General features: G+C 46.2%; 1 protein-coding gene across 2 annotated transcripts in view; it reads left to right on the forward strand.

Moving 5' to 3' along the window:
• The first annotated feature begins 7,335 nt into the window (after positions 1-7,335).
• RAB11FIP1 (RAB11 family interacting protein 1) overlaps positions 7,336-16,780 on the forward strand; it is a 35,318-nt gene continuing 25,873 nt past the window's right edge. For both annotated transcript variants that reach the window (XM_049865937.1, XM_049865938.1), the window contains exon 1: positions 7,336-7,785. In XM_049865937.1, coding sequence (XP_049721894.1) covers positions 7,409-7,785 — 377 coding nt within the window. In that variant the 5' untranslated portion in view covers positions 7,336-7,408. The remainder of the gene's footprint in view (positions 7,786-16,780) is intronic.

Genomic DNA, 16,780 nt, shown 5'->3' on the forward strand with positions numbered 1-16,780 from the left:
CACAGAGATATCTACGAGAGAGTATAGGGACAGGCAAGAATGGGCATTTGAGGAGAGAGCCTGGTTAGGCCCAGTGTTGCCACCTAGAAGGGTCTGCTAGGTAAAGAGCTTTATACTGGGCTGCTGCCCCTTGGTTTTGGGTTCAGCTTTAAGCTTCCAGACCTACATGGTGATTACTTGGAGTCAAAAGACAACATACCCATGTGTTGTGGCATCAAAAGGGAAGAAGAGCAAAAGGGAGGCGGGGCTGCTCACATCTACCTCTTGCCTGGCTCTGCTGTGGAGGGGTCTGTGCCAGGGGGCCTAGAAGTTGAGTGAGTGGGGCCCATGGCTGGTATGGGTGAAGATGGGAAGAGAACAAGACCTAGAGGGGTGGCTTCCAAGGAGAAAACTCCAGGAGGAAAAAACACTCAAAACTTCTGCTTTTCTCCCTCTATGCCAGGAATCTAATTCTGGAAAGGTGGTGTGGCGCTCACATCTATAATGAACACGTATTTCCTTTATAATAAGAAAAAATAACCTTTATATTTTATAAAGATGGTTATACAGGGTAGTGCTAAAAGCGATGGTGGCCGGGGTTGAACGGACTAATGCTGAAGGTTTAAGAGTCATTTGTGTGTGTTCTACTCAACTTGAACTGCTTTCTCTTTGCAAGGAATTGGGGGAGCTAGAAATGGCAATACAAAGGTGAGGGACACATTTCCTGGCTTGGGATGCTTACGAGTGAATAAAATGAGTGCTGAATTAAAGTACAAGAAATAAATGAGGAAACAAATAGCAGTTCTGAATGGGAGAGGCAGAAGGGGAGGCTTTGCACAGGAAGTGGAAAGATAAGGAGGAAACATTTTCTACAGCCTTTTAGCTGAGGACTCAGGGGCTTTCTCTGAAGGAACTTAACAAGCGGAAAAGGTAATATCTTTGCCTAATGTATTATGCCGGCATTTTTTAAACAAAGTAATACTGTAACAAGATTGTAGAGGAATGGTTAGCCATTTACCTGTTGAAGTCATTGGGACTTGCCCCTCCCACATCTCACAGACCCCACAAGGCAAAAAATCCTTGCTGCTCAAGCCTACACCTGGAAGGTAGTGTTACCCAACCGAGTGGGCAGGTGGCTGAGGTATCTGGATCTGGGGAAGTCAGATTGCTGTTTACCAAGTGCCCAGTGAATGAATCATTGTCACCACACTCCAGAGTCTGAGGCAAAGGAGAAAGAAATCCAGCCATTACCAGCTCCTTTCTGCTCCCCTCCCTTGGGATAATAGATTAGCCAATGAGTAGACTGGAGAGTCCTAGCCAGTGCGCCTCATTTGCAGCCACCACCTGTCCATCAGAGGAAGCTTGGGTGTTGCTATGATGCTGAACAAGTTTCAATGGAGCTTTCAGACTAAGATGGACTAGGAGGAAAGGCCTACTTCCTACTTACGTTTTGGAAGTGATCTACTTCCAAAAATCAGCCAATGAAAACCCTATGGATCACAATGCCCTGATCTGCAACTGATCATGGGGCTGTCCCAGGACTGGGCAGGTTTTCACTCTGTTGTGAATGGGGTCACCATGGGGCCCACTACACAGTATCTAGCAACAACAGCCCCCAGCAATGATCTTTGCCTTCTGGTTCCTGCAGCTGGGGGATAAGGAAAAGCTGTGGAGAGGGGTGACTGGCAGCCAGCAGGGCCATGGAAGACTCTCCCTCTGCCTCCTCCCTCCACCCCCAGCATGGCCTTCCAAAATCTCTTATTGAGGAAAACTCTTCCCAGCTGCGCTCCAACACAAATAAGGCCTCCCTGAAGGCACAGCATGGCAGCCCTGTGCATCCTGCCTGCTGTCTGTAGAAAGGCCCAGGACCGGACCGTTCCAGGGGCTGGAAGCCGGGCGTTCTGCTTTGCTGCACTGGAGAAGGGCAGCTTTTCCTGTCTAACCTGCCAGGCACCTTGTCCGTGTGCTCAGGGCTGCCTGAAACTCTTTTCCTCTTTCAGTCAGAGAGCGAGGCGGGGCAGGGTAGAAAGAAAGAACACTCATCTGCCGCACCCAGGCCGTGGGAGGTGTTTACAAACACCAGGCTTTCAGAGAGCCTGCAGGGTTCAGCGCCCCTGGGGCCACTGGCAGAGGGGAGAGGGTGCGCGGGGCAGCTGAGGTGAAGCCTCCATGGGGGGGCCACAGAACAAGGGTCTGCAGTGGCCGGCATCGTCCTTGTGCCTGTGCACCCCCCATTCCAGACTGTGGGTCTGTAAAACTGATAGAAGACAGACTCTTACTCCAGGGTGGTCTGTGAGCGAGTCTTGAGGGACAATGTGCTCTGGCCTGGAGGAGAGTAGAAAAAACAACTAAGGAGTGTAGAGGGCAAAAAGCCAGCTCTGATCCAAGTCCAAAGAGCCCTGATGGCACAGTGGTTAAGAGCTTGGCTGCTAACCAAAAGGTCGGCAGTTCAAATCCACCAGCCGCTCATTGGAATCCCTATGGGGCAGTTCTTCTCTGTCCTATGGAATTGACTGGATGGCAGTGGGGTTTTTCTGGTTTGGACTCAAGTCCTGTGCTTCTCTGACAAATGTCCAATTTCTGCCTCCAGTGAGTCCCACTCCTCTGAGTTAATCCCTGCCAGTGTCCAGGATCTAGAGAAGAAAGATCTGGGTTTCTCCAGGGTGGTGAGGCAGCCCTCTCCTCCCCTAACCTACCGCCTCCACTTTAACCACGGAGTCTATTTGCGTCTGACAGAAACCCAAACACATGAGGTCACAAGGTGCTAATAATTTTTCCTTCCTCTCATGCTCTTCCTTGTCCTGTCATCCTTTCCATGAGTAGAAAAGATGTTTCATTTCATACTCAGCCTGTGAGGCTGTTTCATTCCCTGCTCTGTTTATTGTGAGAGCACCGCTAAAACTGCTAGTGTCAGGAAGGAAGGGAGACCAGAGCTGAAAAGTTTACTCCTGGAGTCTGTTCAATGACTGCCCTGCTGGAACACAGTAGAACAGTGGACAAATAGGAAACACAGCCAAGAGAAAAATGGTCTTAGTTTCTTAGTGCTGCTGTAACAAAAATATCAGGTTAGTAGAGTTAAACATTGATTCACCATGTTTTTTGTCTATTCATATTTCTTCTCTTCTGACTTCTCAGTTCATACCCTTTGGCTGATTTTCTATTAAAGTATTCATTAAAAAAAACACAAGAGGGTGGCTTTAAAGAACACAAATTTATTTTCTCACAGTTCAGGACACTAGAAGTCCGAATTCAGGGCACCAGCTCTAAGGGAAGGCTCTCTTTCTGTGGCTCTGGGGGAGGTCCTTGTCTCCTCCAGCATTCCTTGTTTTGAGGCAGACAGCCTTAGAGCCCAACCCTTCTAAAAGACACCTGTGCTGGCTTATCCTACTACATCCAGGAGAATAAGATGCACATTCTTCTGAAGTTGTCCTTAACAAGATAACCATGGAATGGGCCACAGATGGCCTCAACCTACCTCTAGGTGCAGACTTGACATGCTAACGAAGGAAAATCACCTCTTCGTTCATCCCAGAGAATTGAACCCTTGTCTAATGAAAATGCCTAGTCATTCCCAAGTTCTGAGCGCCCCTGTGAAGGTCAATTCTGAATATTCATGATGAATTTGCATTTCCTTGTCTGCTCTCTGTAAAAGCCCACCTCCCCAAGCTGCCTGTGAGCTGTCTTGGAGGCAACAGCCCCTATTGCTTCTTTCCTTGCGCAATCAAATAAAGGCATCTTTCTGATCTCCCAACTCAGCCTCTTGTATATTGACTGTAAAAAGTCACGGCAACATTTCCCTTGGCAATCTTCAAGTGGCATCCATCTTTACCCATTTGTGCTTGCTTACCTCTGTGTCTATGCTGCTCCTCATAACTGGGAAGATATTAGGTTCAGGACATACCCTACAACAATAGGGCCTCATTAACATAACAAAGAAAACCTTATTTACAGACAGATGACATCCACAGGTATAAAACCAAAAACCCATTGCCATGGAGTTGATTCCGACTCATAGTGACCCACAGTGACAGAATAGGGGTTAGGATTCCAGCATGTATTTTTAGGGAACACAATTCAATCAGTAACAAAAATGTATGTCATATTTAATTTAGTATCAACTTAGACACCAAGGATGGGTAAGGGGTGGGGCAGGCTGGGGCTGAAGGCAGACAGTCCCCAGGTGAAAAGAATGAAGGTATCTGGTTGTGACCTGCCCTACTGTTGGCCACTGGACTACTTCTGCTCACACCTGCCTTACAACCTGATGCACAGCTGGTCATGTCACTGCTCAAAATCTTCTGAAGGTTGGCTCACCCTGGCCTAATGGTAAGGCATAAACTCTTTAGCCTGGTGTTCATGATTATGTGATCTGGGCCCACATATCTTGGCTATCTTACCTTCATGAACCAATATCCTCCAAAAGTAGCCTACATTCCAGCCAATATGGAGTACTCCTATCCCCTATACATGCCATGAACTCTCTAGCCACCAAGCCTTTGCTTAGGCTTAGGCTGTCCTCTTCTCTCTTCCTGAAATATTCTTCCTCTATCATCCCTTCTCTGTCTGCCGAATCTTCCTTTTTTTTAATTGTGATTCTCTCTCTCTCTCTATATATATGCATATATACGTATATTTGCCATTTCAGCCATTTTTACATGTCCGGTTCAGTGACATTAATTACATTCACCAGGTTGTGTAACGATCCCCACTATCCATTTTCAAATTTTTCCATTACTCTTAACGGTAACTGAGTGCCACTTCAGCAATACCTCCCCCGTCCCTTTCCCACCCACCCCTGGAAACTATGACTAAACTTTGGTCTCTGTGTATTTGCCTATTCTAGATATTTCACATAAGTGGGATCCTGCAATATTTGTCCTTTTGTGTCGATTTATTTTACTCAGCATAATGTTTTCAAGGTTCATCCATGTGGGAGCATGTGTCAGAACCTTGTGTTTGTGGCTGAGTAATATTCCATTGTATGCGTATACCACATATCCGTTAAATCTTATACATTCTTCAGGGCCCAGCTCAATGCCATTTCCTTTATAAAAATCTACCCAGTCAGAGAAATTGCTCTCTCTCCAATATACTCAAAACATTTTATTTACATAAGACTCGATAGCACTATTTTTTTTTTTCCTTTATAGCATGTAGCATACAGTGCCTTGGAACTGGGTCTGTTTCAGCTTTGTGCCCTCTAGCACATGCCTGGCACAAAGTAATTTCTCAATAAATCTTTGTGGAACTGAACTCAGCCATGAGGTTGAATGAAGTTAATGGATCTTAAAGAAGGGGAAATGTACCAAAACAATAGTGTTCTGTTAGATTTTCCTGCCTCCTACATGTCTGGTGCCGCCTTTCTTTCTTCCTCCTTATCACCATTAAATATTTACAACGTATCAAAGGGGCTTTTCCCACACAGTAGTTGCCCTTGTTTGCAGACCTGAGGCAATACTGTCTGCCCTCTAATGTTTTGCATGGTAAAAAGCCAAAAACACCAATCCCGTAAATCAATTCTGACTCATAGCGACCCTATAAGGCAGACTAGAACTGGCCCCATAGGGTTTTCTAGTCTGTAATCTTTACTACATACTCATGGCTGGCTGGAATAATCTGCAAACTCTTCATTTCAACAGCACTTCCTGAGTACCTGTGTACCCAGATTTCTGCTAAGGTCTCATATAAGTAAGTCATCATCTGATCCCTTCCCTCAAAGGGGCTACAGGAAATCAAAACTTGGAGAAATCTGAGTGAAGCCTTGAAGTGGGTAGCACTTGGCAAGGGCGGCCAAGGGAACAACAAAGTTAGTAGAGGCCTGGAGGTGGGAAGATTAGCTGGGCTACAGGTTAGTTTGTTCAGGAGATAGAGGAGACTTGAGTTAGGGTGGGGCTAAAATAGGAATGTCTCCAAAGCTCTGTTAAGTCTGAAGTTAGTGTGGTAGGTACGTGGTGAGATGTCACTGTCGGATACTGAGCAGGTCAGTGAGGCAAGTGGCAGTGTGGATTGGAGGGGGGAGTGCATGGAGACCAGCAGGGAGACTAGCAGCCACCCAAGGCTGGGGTTCTGACAATCTAGAAGAAGCAAGGGATGCAGTAAAAACACTGGATTGGGAGCCAGGAGACCTGGGCTCTAGTCCTGCCCCTGAGCTAGTGAGATCTTGAACAAGTCACTTCTCTGCTCTGGGCTTTTCCTTACCTGTAAAACCTAAAAACCTTCCAAGTGACCTTCTGAATCTGACAACTGACTGGAGAGCCTTTGAGCTAGGGCACTGGGAAAAAAGGAAAGAGGCCGGTCTAATGGACATTTTAGAACAAGGACGTGTCTCACCTGGAGCCCAGAGACAAAGAGGAAGGAGAGACTAAGAGGGCCCCACCCAAGGGCCCCAGTGAGGGAGAAATGGGGAACCTTGGGGACAGCCCCTCGCCCTGATGACTGGTTTGGCAATCCTGTTTCGGTTCATCCTGTCTTTCCTTCGCCTAATTTAGCTTCACCTCATTCGGTGAGAGCAGGGCAAAATAGGACACGCCTACACCGACCACACTGCAGGGTGGTGGCTTTTTACTTTTCCCTTTTCAGGCCCAGAAATAAGCCTTTTCCTTCCCCATCCACCCGGCGCCTATCTTCCTCCTGAGCAATGTTCGAGGCGTGCAGAAGTGGCAAAGAGCAGTGAGTTTATAGAGAGCTCACAGTGGGCCAGGCACTGTGCTGAGAACGGTAATGCATTATTTTTTCCTCCACAGTTCAATGCAGCGATCGTTACCTCATTGTACAAACGAAGAAGCTGAGACTTAAAGTCGCTAATTAATCTGCGCATGGTCACACACCTACCAAATGGCTATGTAAAGACTGGAAATGAGGTCTGACTACTAAGTCAGCGGAGCTTGCGACCCCATCGCTCACCCACCGCCTCTCAGATCCGAATTCTCGAACCCCGGGCGCCTTCCACGTCCTGTCCTCGCTCTGCCCCAGCCGCACCAGCTCCGCCCCAAGCACCCCGGACGGCGGAGGCGGGGCTGGGGCGCGGGCAGGTGGGGCGGGAAGGGGCGGGGGCGTGGCCGGGGAGGAGGGCCCTGGCGGGGGCGTGGCCGGGAGAGGAGGGCCCTGGCGGGGGCGTGGCTGGGGAAGAAGGCCCTGGCGGGGGCGTGGCCGGGAGTGGAGGGCCCAGGCGGGGGCGTGGCCGGGAGAGGAGGGCCGTGGCGGGGGCGTGGCCGGGGAGGAGGGCCCTGGCGGGGGCGTGGCCGGGGAGGAGGGCCCTGGCGGGGGCGTGGCCGGGGAGGAGGGCCCTGGCGGGGGCGTGGCCGGGAGAGGAGGGCCCTGGCGGGGGCGTGGCCGGAAGCCTTAAAGTTGCCGGGGCGGCAGGGCGGGCCGTTGAGGCGGCGGGTCGCGGTGATCGTCTCACGTCCGAGCGGACTGTGCCGCCGTCACCATGTCCCTGGCGGCCTCGGCGGACCGGGGCGCGGGGTCCTTGTGGTCCCCAACCCACGTGCAGGTGACGGTATTGCAGGCACGGGGCCTGCGGTCCAAGGGCCCCGGGGGCACGAGCGACGCGTACGCGGTGATCCAGGTGGGCAAGGAGAAGTACGCCACCTCGGTGTCCGAGCGCACCCTGGGCGCGCCCGTGTGGCGGGAGGAAGCCACCTTCGAGCTGCCGCCGCTGCTGTCCTCCGGGGCGGCCCCCGCGGCCGCCTCCACCCTGCAGCTCACCGTGCTGCACCGCGCGCTGCTCGGCCTCGACAAGTTCCTGGGCCGCGCCGAGGTGGACCTGCGGGAGCTGCACCGGGACCAGGGCCGCAGGAAGACCCAGTGAGTGCGGGCCGGGGGAGGGGAGAGGCAGCGGAGGAAGGCGCGGGCCCCTGGGGCAGTGGGACACGGGGTGGGAGGGAGGAGAAACATGCGGCCTCGACGCTGAGACCCTTTTAGAGTGAGCGCGACAGTCACGGTGCGTGTTTCAAGGGCACGGACGAAGAGAAGCTCTTCGAGAGGGACCCTCTCTACCAATACTCCTACTCTCACCCGGCTTCACTTCTTCGGCTGTGCGCCCTAGCTTTCCCTGTATTTGAGCTCCTTGAAAGTAGGGGCGGCACCTGGGGGAATTTTAAATCTGCAGGAGGCTGCTCAGCCCCTGGCACATTCATAGTAAGCTCTTAATGACTTTTTGATGAATCGAAAATGTATGTAGGTCAGGCGAATTCCTCCTTATGTGGGTCGTGTGGATATGTGATACGATTATTAATTTATGTAGAAAGTCTCCTGGGTATTTCACTGGCCTGGGCACTCGGAGTTAAGGGATGGGCCAGGGCGGTGGGGATTAACTGGAGAATTGAGACTCACTGACGCCCTGGGGCAGAGTAGAGGCATTACAGTACGGATGGGTGGGGGTGGGACACGGGGAATGCAGGCTGCCCAGTGAGAGCTAACCCACTGCCCACCCGGCGCGGTAATGCCTGAGGCCCAGGGAGAATGCTAGAAGAGTTTAGTCTTTCCTTTTAGGCTGAAAAATATTAACCCTGTTTACCCTGGGCCTCATATTACTAAAAATTTCCCAGTGATGGCTGGAGCCAGGGTCACCCCTTGGCCAAGTGGAACTGGGAAGCCGGCATTGTTTCTCTTTGGAGTTTGTCAAGCTCCCCTCTGTGATCTTAATCCTAATGGATGGCTGCTCATCTGTATCTCCCCCATCAAGGGTTCTGTGTCAGGGTATCTGTTTCCCACACAGAAAGCTGGTCAAAACCCAGTTCACTCCAGTGTGTTACCAATTTATTTGTTCTCTTTCACAGGTGCTTGGAAAGGGCAATGCTTAACCCAATGGAACACTCAATAATTATTCTCATCTAGTTAGTATACCAAAGGAACCCTGGTGGCGCAGTGGTTAAGAGTTTGGCTGCTGACCAAAAGGTCAGCAGTTGGAAACCACCAGCCACTCCTTGGAGACTCTATGGGTTAGTTCTACTCTGTCCTATAGGGTCATTATGAGTTGGAATCTACTCAAAGGCACTGGGTTTGGTTTTTTTCTTCTTCTTCTTTTTTTTTGGTATACCAAAAGCTGGCCTTGCTGATTTTAGTTGGGACACTTTCTTGGACCTTAAATATACAAGCCAATCAGGTCACCACCTAAATTCTACAGTTTATGAAGTACACTGATTCAGTTTGTGTGTCTTGTATACACCTAATATTTTAACTTTCCCTTGTAAGGGAGATAGGAAAAGCTAGAGGATTTGAAGTTACCAGGCTCCCTGTTCTATAGGGTGAGTCCAGTTTGAGCATGCATGTTTGCAAATGCAATACCTGATTCATTTATCTGGCCAAAGATGAAAAGACTTCTGAACTCAAAGCAGATAAAAAGTAGAGAGCCTTGATGTGAAGATGGATGGGGTATCTCTTGGCATCAAATTACAAGCCACAAAGTGAGCAGTGTCATCGTTCAAGAGGGGCTGAAGCAATGCTAATTTTCCATCTGATTAAATGACGTTTGGAATGATAAGTTGGCATCCTTTTCAACTTCATCTGGGTGCTGTTGACCATCCTTTATCTTGTCCTGCCCCAGGATGTGTGGATATTAACTTTCATCACAGCTATCTGTTTCTTCTGTGAACATTTTATCCCCTTGAAAGATGAATCTCATCTCCCGGCCAGAGATGGGGATTCCAGATTCCTGGGTCTGGTGCCAGCTTTGGTCCTGACTAATTGTTGGGCTTCAGGCTGCTTGGTCTCTTAAACACCCGAGTTTTCCTATTTATAAAGGAAGCTTGTTGCCAGCCCTAATTGATGTTTGTAAGACGTTTCTGGCTTCCTGGATTAAAGGGACCAGTGTATAGATTCAAAAGATTCTGTAACTGGTTTGTGAGGAATGAAAACCTTTGTAAGCTCCCTTTTTCAGGAAGAGTTCAGTCTCTGCACCTTCACTTTTCTCATCCTCTTCAGTGTAATCTTTGATGGCTACTCTTATTTTATGAGCTGATTACCGCTGAAGTTACTGTATGACTATCAGGGAGATGGTGCTTAGTTGATGGTTTTTAATAACTGCAAAGGACTTCTTTGTTTCTTTACCACTAGGTGGAATTGCAAGCTTCCATTCTTCACTTCCTGGGACCTGCCAAGGTTCTGGGACACCCCAGTTAAACGAAGCCTTTCTGATGCCCCATTATATCACCTGGGTGCCTGAGATAGCTGAGATTTAGAGAATGAAATATGCACACTTTGACTTGGAGTAGCACTAGAGAGGCGGAAGTTTAACTGAAAGAAACTGGTTGGGCTAGAAAAGTCATTTGAACTAGCTATTAATGGTTTGACTCCTCCGCAGACATTAAAAGTCAGAGACAAAAGCTCAATTCTTGAACTGGTGTGTGTGTGTGTGTTTGCGTGTGTGTGTGTGTGTCTTAATCACTAGCAAAGAAGAGTTGCTGTAAGAGACTGAGATTTGTCATGATTCCAGAAGCCGAAACTCAAGAGCTTACTATGTTAATGTTTCTCTTTGCTCTCTTGATAAGCCTCTGCCTGTCACATTTATTTGGAGGCAGGAGATTATGCTTTCTATCATGACTCAGAATTTGCAGACCTTAAATTTAGTATGATGACACACACCTTTAAAACATCAAACAGAAGCCGCCATCTGTATAGAGGAAACGTTTAGTTAATACACAGATAGGTCCGTAGTTAGAAAAAACAAGAATGGATTGATTCTGCATTTCTACATCTGTTACAAAGACCTGGGCTTTGGTTAAATGGGAGTCAGCATAATAAGTACCATGGTCACAAAGCAGACACGAATCTGGGGGGCAGAATCAAGTGACCAACATATAGAATTCTCTGCTTAGCTCTCTAGTCTTATATATAGTTCACGTAGAGCAAGGAGGTGTGGGGAAATAGTTGTGAAAGACAGATTAAAACAAATATTTGAATGGAGACTTAATATTGTAACAGTCTTCCAGATATGAAGAGATAGTGTGAGTTATGGAGGGTCATTTTCTTATATTTATTGAAGTTGCAAGAGGAAATTCGCCTGATACGAAAGGATTTGGATATCGTCAAGGTTGGCTATCTTGAAGTGTGATGTAGTGAGATGCCGAAATAAGTTGCCAAAGGAAATTTGGGTTATTAAAATGAAATAAAGGCTAGACATGTTTTTCTGGGAGAGTTGGATGCAGAGAAACGGCTTAGATAACCACAGAGATCTATAATTCACAAACTATAAGTAGCTGGTGTCTGTGCGTATACCTTTCCGCTTCCTAAGCATGTTTAAGGTTTTGTAACAGATAAGAGCCATGTTTCCGTTAAGTTTTTGTTTTCTTGGAATTCGCCTCAAAGATAACATTTGGCCTACCTGGAAACCAGTCACACCTCTCACCAGGTCATAGCTCCCTCCCACCCTAGTATAGGAAACTGATAGCTCAATGCCCAGGACAGTTCTCTGTAGATTCTGGGATAAGCAACCCTAACCTGCTTATAGCAATGGAAGGAAATGACTAAGAAAGTCAAAGTCATGGCCTGGGTGGTGCGAAAGATGCTCCCAGATGTTTTTCCACGGTATTATTTGGTTATTGCATTTGTAAGACATTCGGTTAGTATGGGGAAAGGTCTAACTGCCTTTTTTTTTTCCTTCTTGTCTCTGGTGTTCATTCATTGTTTTAGTAAATATTTTTTAACACCTAGTATGTGCCAGGCACTAGGTATTCAGTGTAAACAGTGATAAGCAAAACAGGTATGATTCCTGCTCTCAGGAAACTCAGAGCCTTGTAGGAGGGAGAGGCATTAAACAAATGAACACAAATAAATAATCATGTATTGTGATAAGTACTGTAGAGGAAGAGAACAGGGTATTATAAGAAAAACAAGCAGGAAGGACATGATTTAAAGAAGGAGGTTGCAGACAGTCTCTTTGAGGAAGAGACCAGAAGAATGAAGAGGAATTTCCTAGTGAAGAGTGGAGGAGTGGGGTGGGTTGGAGGGGAACAGTGCCTAGGAAGCTGGAGTGATTGTGTAGGATGAGGCTGGAGAGGAAGGCTGGGCTTTATTTCAGAACAGTGGGAAGTCATTGAGTGTTACAAGCCAAGGAGTGGTGTGATCAAGTTTGTTTGTCAAAGATCACTGTGGTTGTTGGGTGGAGAATAGATTTGAAGGAGGCCAAGCCTAGGATCAGACAGACCAAATAGGAGGTTAATTGCAGGAATCTCGTGGTGCAGTGGTTAAGCACTCAGCTGCTAACTGAAAGGCAGGCAGTTCAAACCCACCCAGCCTTTCTGTGGGAGAAAGACCTGGTGATCTGCTTCTGTAAAGATTACAGCCAAGAAAACCCTGTGGAGCAGTTCTACTCTGTCACAAGGAGTCACTATGACTTGGAATCGACCCAGTGACTTCCAACAACAACATCAACAACAAGGCAACTGAAGATCACGGCTTGGTCTAGGGTGATAACTGGGGAGATGGATATATTTCAGAAATATTTGTGATGTTGAATTGACCTGACTTGTCATGGATTGGATGTGGGAGAGGGTGAGTGAGAGGAAGTGATGAAAATGAACCAATAAAATCAGGAGAGCTTGGTGTTGAAAGTGAACCAGGAAGTGGCAGCTGCTTTCTTTTCCCATTGTCACTATGACACTAGAGTGAGGTCACCGTTACAAAGACAAAACTGGGCTGTGACACCTGTGAATTGAGTCTTCTGTTGGTGTGAACTAGTAGGAAGTACCATTGAAACCAGGATTGTATATGGGTGTCCCCAGGTATTTATAGTCTTAGTACAGGTCCAGACTTTGTTTTGTAATAGGGTTGTTGTTGTTAGGTGCTGTCAAGTTGGTTCCAACTCACTGAGACCCTGTGTATTGATGTAGTATAATACAGTAGCTGTTGTAATTGTATGGATGTGTTCTAACACAGCTGTTGAAGTCAATGCTTTAAGGAACATAGGTCTTAAAAAAGGAAAAAATAATGTATAACATTAAGAAAGATAAACCCATAAATGAAAACTAAAACTCTGAGACAAGCAGGTGAACCATTTCAGTATTTTTCCCATTAGGGAAGGTGAGTGTAGACAAAAGTCTTAGTATGCCTTTTTCATTTTGCTTAAACTTCCTTTTGGTTACAAAGACTTCTGTTGTTTTTCTTTTATTATTTTCTTTTTATTGTGCGTTAGGCGAAAAGTTTACAGAGCAAATTAGATTTCCGTCTGATAGCTTGTACATAAAGTACTTCATGGCCTTGGTTTCATTCCTATTGTATTTCTCTACTACTAGAGGAAGGTTTTTTTTTTTTATATAAATAGTATCTGATATGTGATTTTAATTGTGGTTATTAACTAAAAAATGTTATAATTATATTAAAAGGAATACACGTGCTTATTAAAATGCCATCAACTCTAACATACATTTGCTGACATCACCCTTGTCCCCTTAACTATGATCTTAGACATAAAATTAAAATATTATAATCGTAATTGTCATATGTCATGGAAAATCGTGCTTCCCACCCTGTACTTTGGAGGAACAGCTAATTCTGACTAGCTCCGGAAGGATTAAGAAGCACCAGCCCTAGATGGAGGGAGTGATAGGAGGTCATTTTGGCCTTATCTTCATCTGAGAGCAACTCCTGGGTGGCCCTACAGTTCTGAGTCTGTTATAAATCCTGAACCTCAGGGTTTATGAATTCCAACAAAATGAACACCCAAGTCCTTATCAGTCATCTGCCAAAGAATTGTTTATCCCAGAGTAAAATTGGCCAAGGGGTCCTGTGCCCCAGAAGGTGTCCTGCACCAGATCTCAGGCCCCAGCTGGCTCAGGGGAAGATCAAACCTGACTTTCACCTTCTTTTCCCTTGGCGCAGGGATCATGCCTGTCTTGTTCTTTGTTGTGTAACCCAACAGACAAGTGGTGGGACCCAACACAGGGGCTCAATAAATGTCTCTTTGTGCGAGTGAGAGGGGGGTGTGCATCCTGTAGGCACAGGGCAAGCGGTAGTTTGAGTGGACACAGAGGACTGTTGAATTTTTCATTTAGCCCAGCGGAATAAGGACTAGGGATGTCCCAAGCGTGAGACAAAAACTCTGTGGCTTTCAGCTTTCCAGTTCTGGATATGGCTTTCTTGCCAGTGCCCTTTCTTAGCACTGCCAGCAGCTTACCTTCCACAGCTCGGTCGCTAACGATGCCTTTGGCAAAGGAGCCAGGCTTAGCCACTGGAAAAAAAAAAAAAAAAAAGAGAGAGAAATTCCTTGCCTGCGGGGAGAAGGCTGCAGATATCTGTCAGAGAAAAATCAAGGGCTTTGGTCTCCAGGGTTTCCCTGGGGGACACATTTAGGAATGTGCCTGTGGAGAGAAAAAAGGCAGCTGTAATTAAGTGTCTTTTCCTGAATGCTGGCGCCTGTGTGGAGCAGAGGGAAGGCATCTGTAAGAATTCTCAGGAAAATATTTCTATAGGGGTGGCAACCACACACTTCACTTTTTAAATACTTTTTTTTTTTTTTTAATTTATTGAAAAGGGCATGTCTAACCTCTAGGTAGGACAATTAAGGCCTCCAAAAAGCCTGGTCTGAAAAGGCCTGTTGTTATCATAGAGAAAGGGTGTCCTGTATGCAGGGCGCTCAGCAGCAGGCCGTGTCCTAGGATGTTTCTTCACGCTCAGTGAATTGCAACATGCAGCTCACCAACGTGGAACTTTTCATGTTTACCAAGCATTTGTTGTTAAATACAGGATTCAGAAATGTTTGTTGGTGTTGGTTGTTGTTTGGCGCCGTTATTGGTGCTGTTTGGTGTCCTTTGGGCTTACCTACAAGACTAATGGTAGCTACTCTGCTCCCTTGTGAGGAACTCTTCTATCTTCTAGCAAGGGGTGGGTGAATCTGTTTGTGGGATGTAGAGCGGATTGGATGTTCTTTGATGTCTGTCATGCTGAAGTCTCTCTGTTGTTTTCTTTTGTTCTGGCAAGGGATGGTGAAGCACACCATTTCATTTCTTTTTCTACCCTTAAAGTTTCTTGCCAGAGGAATAAAGGACCCCATGTTTGCCAGGAGGTACTGTTTTTTGGCAGATCAAATAAATACATCAGTGGCATTTACATTTGGGCAAGAGGTGAGATACCTAACCTGATAGTAGAATATTAACATCTGTGGCTTTTTGAGATATGATCAAGTTTTGTAAGAAGTTGATTAAGCAGACAATTGCAGGAGGGGTAGACTTACATGTTTAGAAATGCTTGATTATTCTAGTTCTCAGAGAATTTTAAAAGTATTGCTCCTGGGCATTTCCTTTAGTCTTAGTCTACAAAGAGTTTAGTATTTCTTTCAATCAGAGAAATGTGTCTTGATCCATATACTTAAGTAAATAATGCCATCATGGCCCACACTGATATTTTGGGAGCCCTCTGTTTCTTGTCTTTCCTACCTATGTTGAAACCCTGCAGGGTTCTATCTGGGGATCATTAACTCTCTCAATAAGTTAACAGAAAAAAAAAAAAGATACACTGATCAGGGTATTCTTTTTATTCCTGTATTTTTAATTTTGAGAAACATATGAAGGGACAGAAAAACTATGGTATCTATGTACTTCACAGAATATCAGAATACCAATAAAAATGGTAGCTATGAAGTCTATAAGGCAGTAATGCATAACGTGCTACAAATAAAATTGTGCGTGTACTCTGGTAATAATTATAGCTGACACCAAGTGCTTACTATGTGCCAGGCGCTGTCCTAAGCACTTTACATATAGTAAGCCATGTAGTTCGTTATGAGGTAGGTGCCCTTAACCCTACTTTAGAGGAGCCTGGTCCACAGAGGTGTTAGGTAACTTGCCCAAGATCTCTTAGCTAGTCATTGCTAACTTTTTTAAATGCATAGGAAAAAAGACTGCAAGAAAATACACAAAAAATTAATGGTTGGGTTAGCATGGAGTTGAGTCCTTTTTTTAGTTTTGAGGTTTTTACAATGTGTTTTGACCACTTGCCAAGGGAGTTTCTGTAAGAGCAGATAATAAAGGACCAAAGCCATTTTTAACCTGCTTTTTCTGTTATCTTTCTTCCACCATGTCTTTGACCAGTTTCAAGGATTGAGTCTCATGGCTATAAATAGACTTCCTGTGCTGCTCGAATGTCTGTTTTTAGGGATTAGGGTGAAAAAATGAGCTATTGGCTGCTCTCATGATTTATCAGGAGGTCTTCCAAGTCATTGACAATGAGCAGAGGGGAGTTTCTAGGAAGGTGAGGTAATTCTGTATTCAAATTAGGTAATGATGACCAGCTACCTTGTTCAATAACAAAACTTGTTAAACTGCACACCTTCCGTCAGGTACATATCACCAGCTTTTTATAGGTCATACACATTTCTGTCGCTGTTTGCTGTGCATTGCTTCCAGGCTACCAAGAGAATAGTCTGGAGGTTTTACCCTATGGAATGACTCCTTTTCAGAATCCTTTTATTGTTATTAGGTGCCATCGAGTCTGTTCCTGCTGATAGCGACCGTTTGTATGACAGAATGAAACACTGTCTGGTTGTGTTCCATTCTCACACTTGTTGTTATGTTTGAAGTTGTTGTTGCAGCCACTGTTTCAGTCCATCTCCTTGAGTGTCTTCCTCTATCACTGACCCTTTACTTTACCCTGGTGGCACAGTGCTTAAGTGCTACGGCTGCTAACCAAAGGGTCGGCAGTTCGAATCTGGCAGGCGCTCCCTGGAAACTCTATGGGGCAGTTCTACTCTGTCCTGTAGGGTTGCAGTGAGTTGGAATCGACTCGACGGCACAGGGTTTGTTTTTTTTTTTGGTTTTACTTTACCAACCATGATGCCCTTCTCCAGGGACTGATCCCTCCCGATAAC

Source organism: Elephas maximus, chromosome 22, assembly GCF_024166365.1.
Source record: "Elephas maximus indicus isolate mEleMax1 chromosome 22, mEleMax1 primary haplotype, whole genome shotgun sequence".
Taxonomy (NCBI): domain Eukaryota; kingdom Metazoa; phylum Chordata; class Mammalia; order Proboscidea; family Elephantidae; genus Elephas; species Elephas maximus.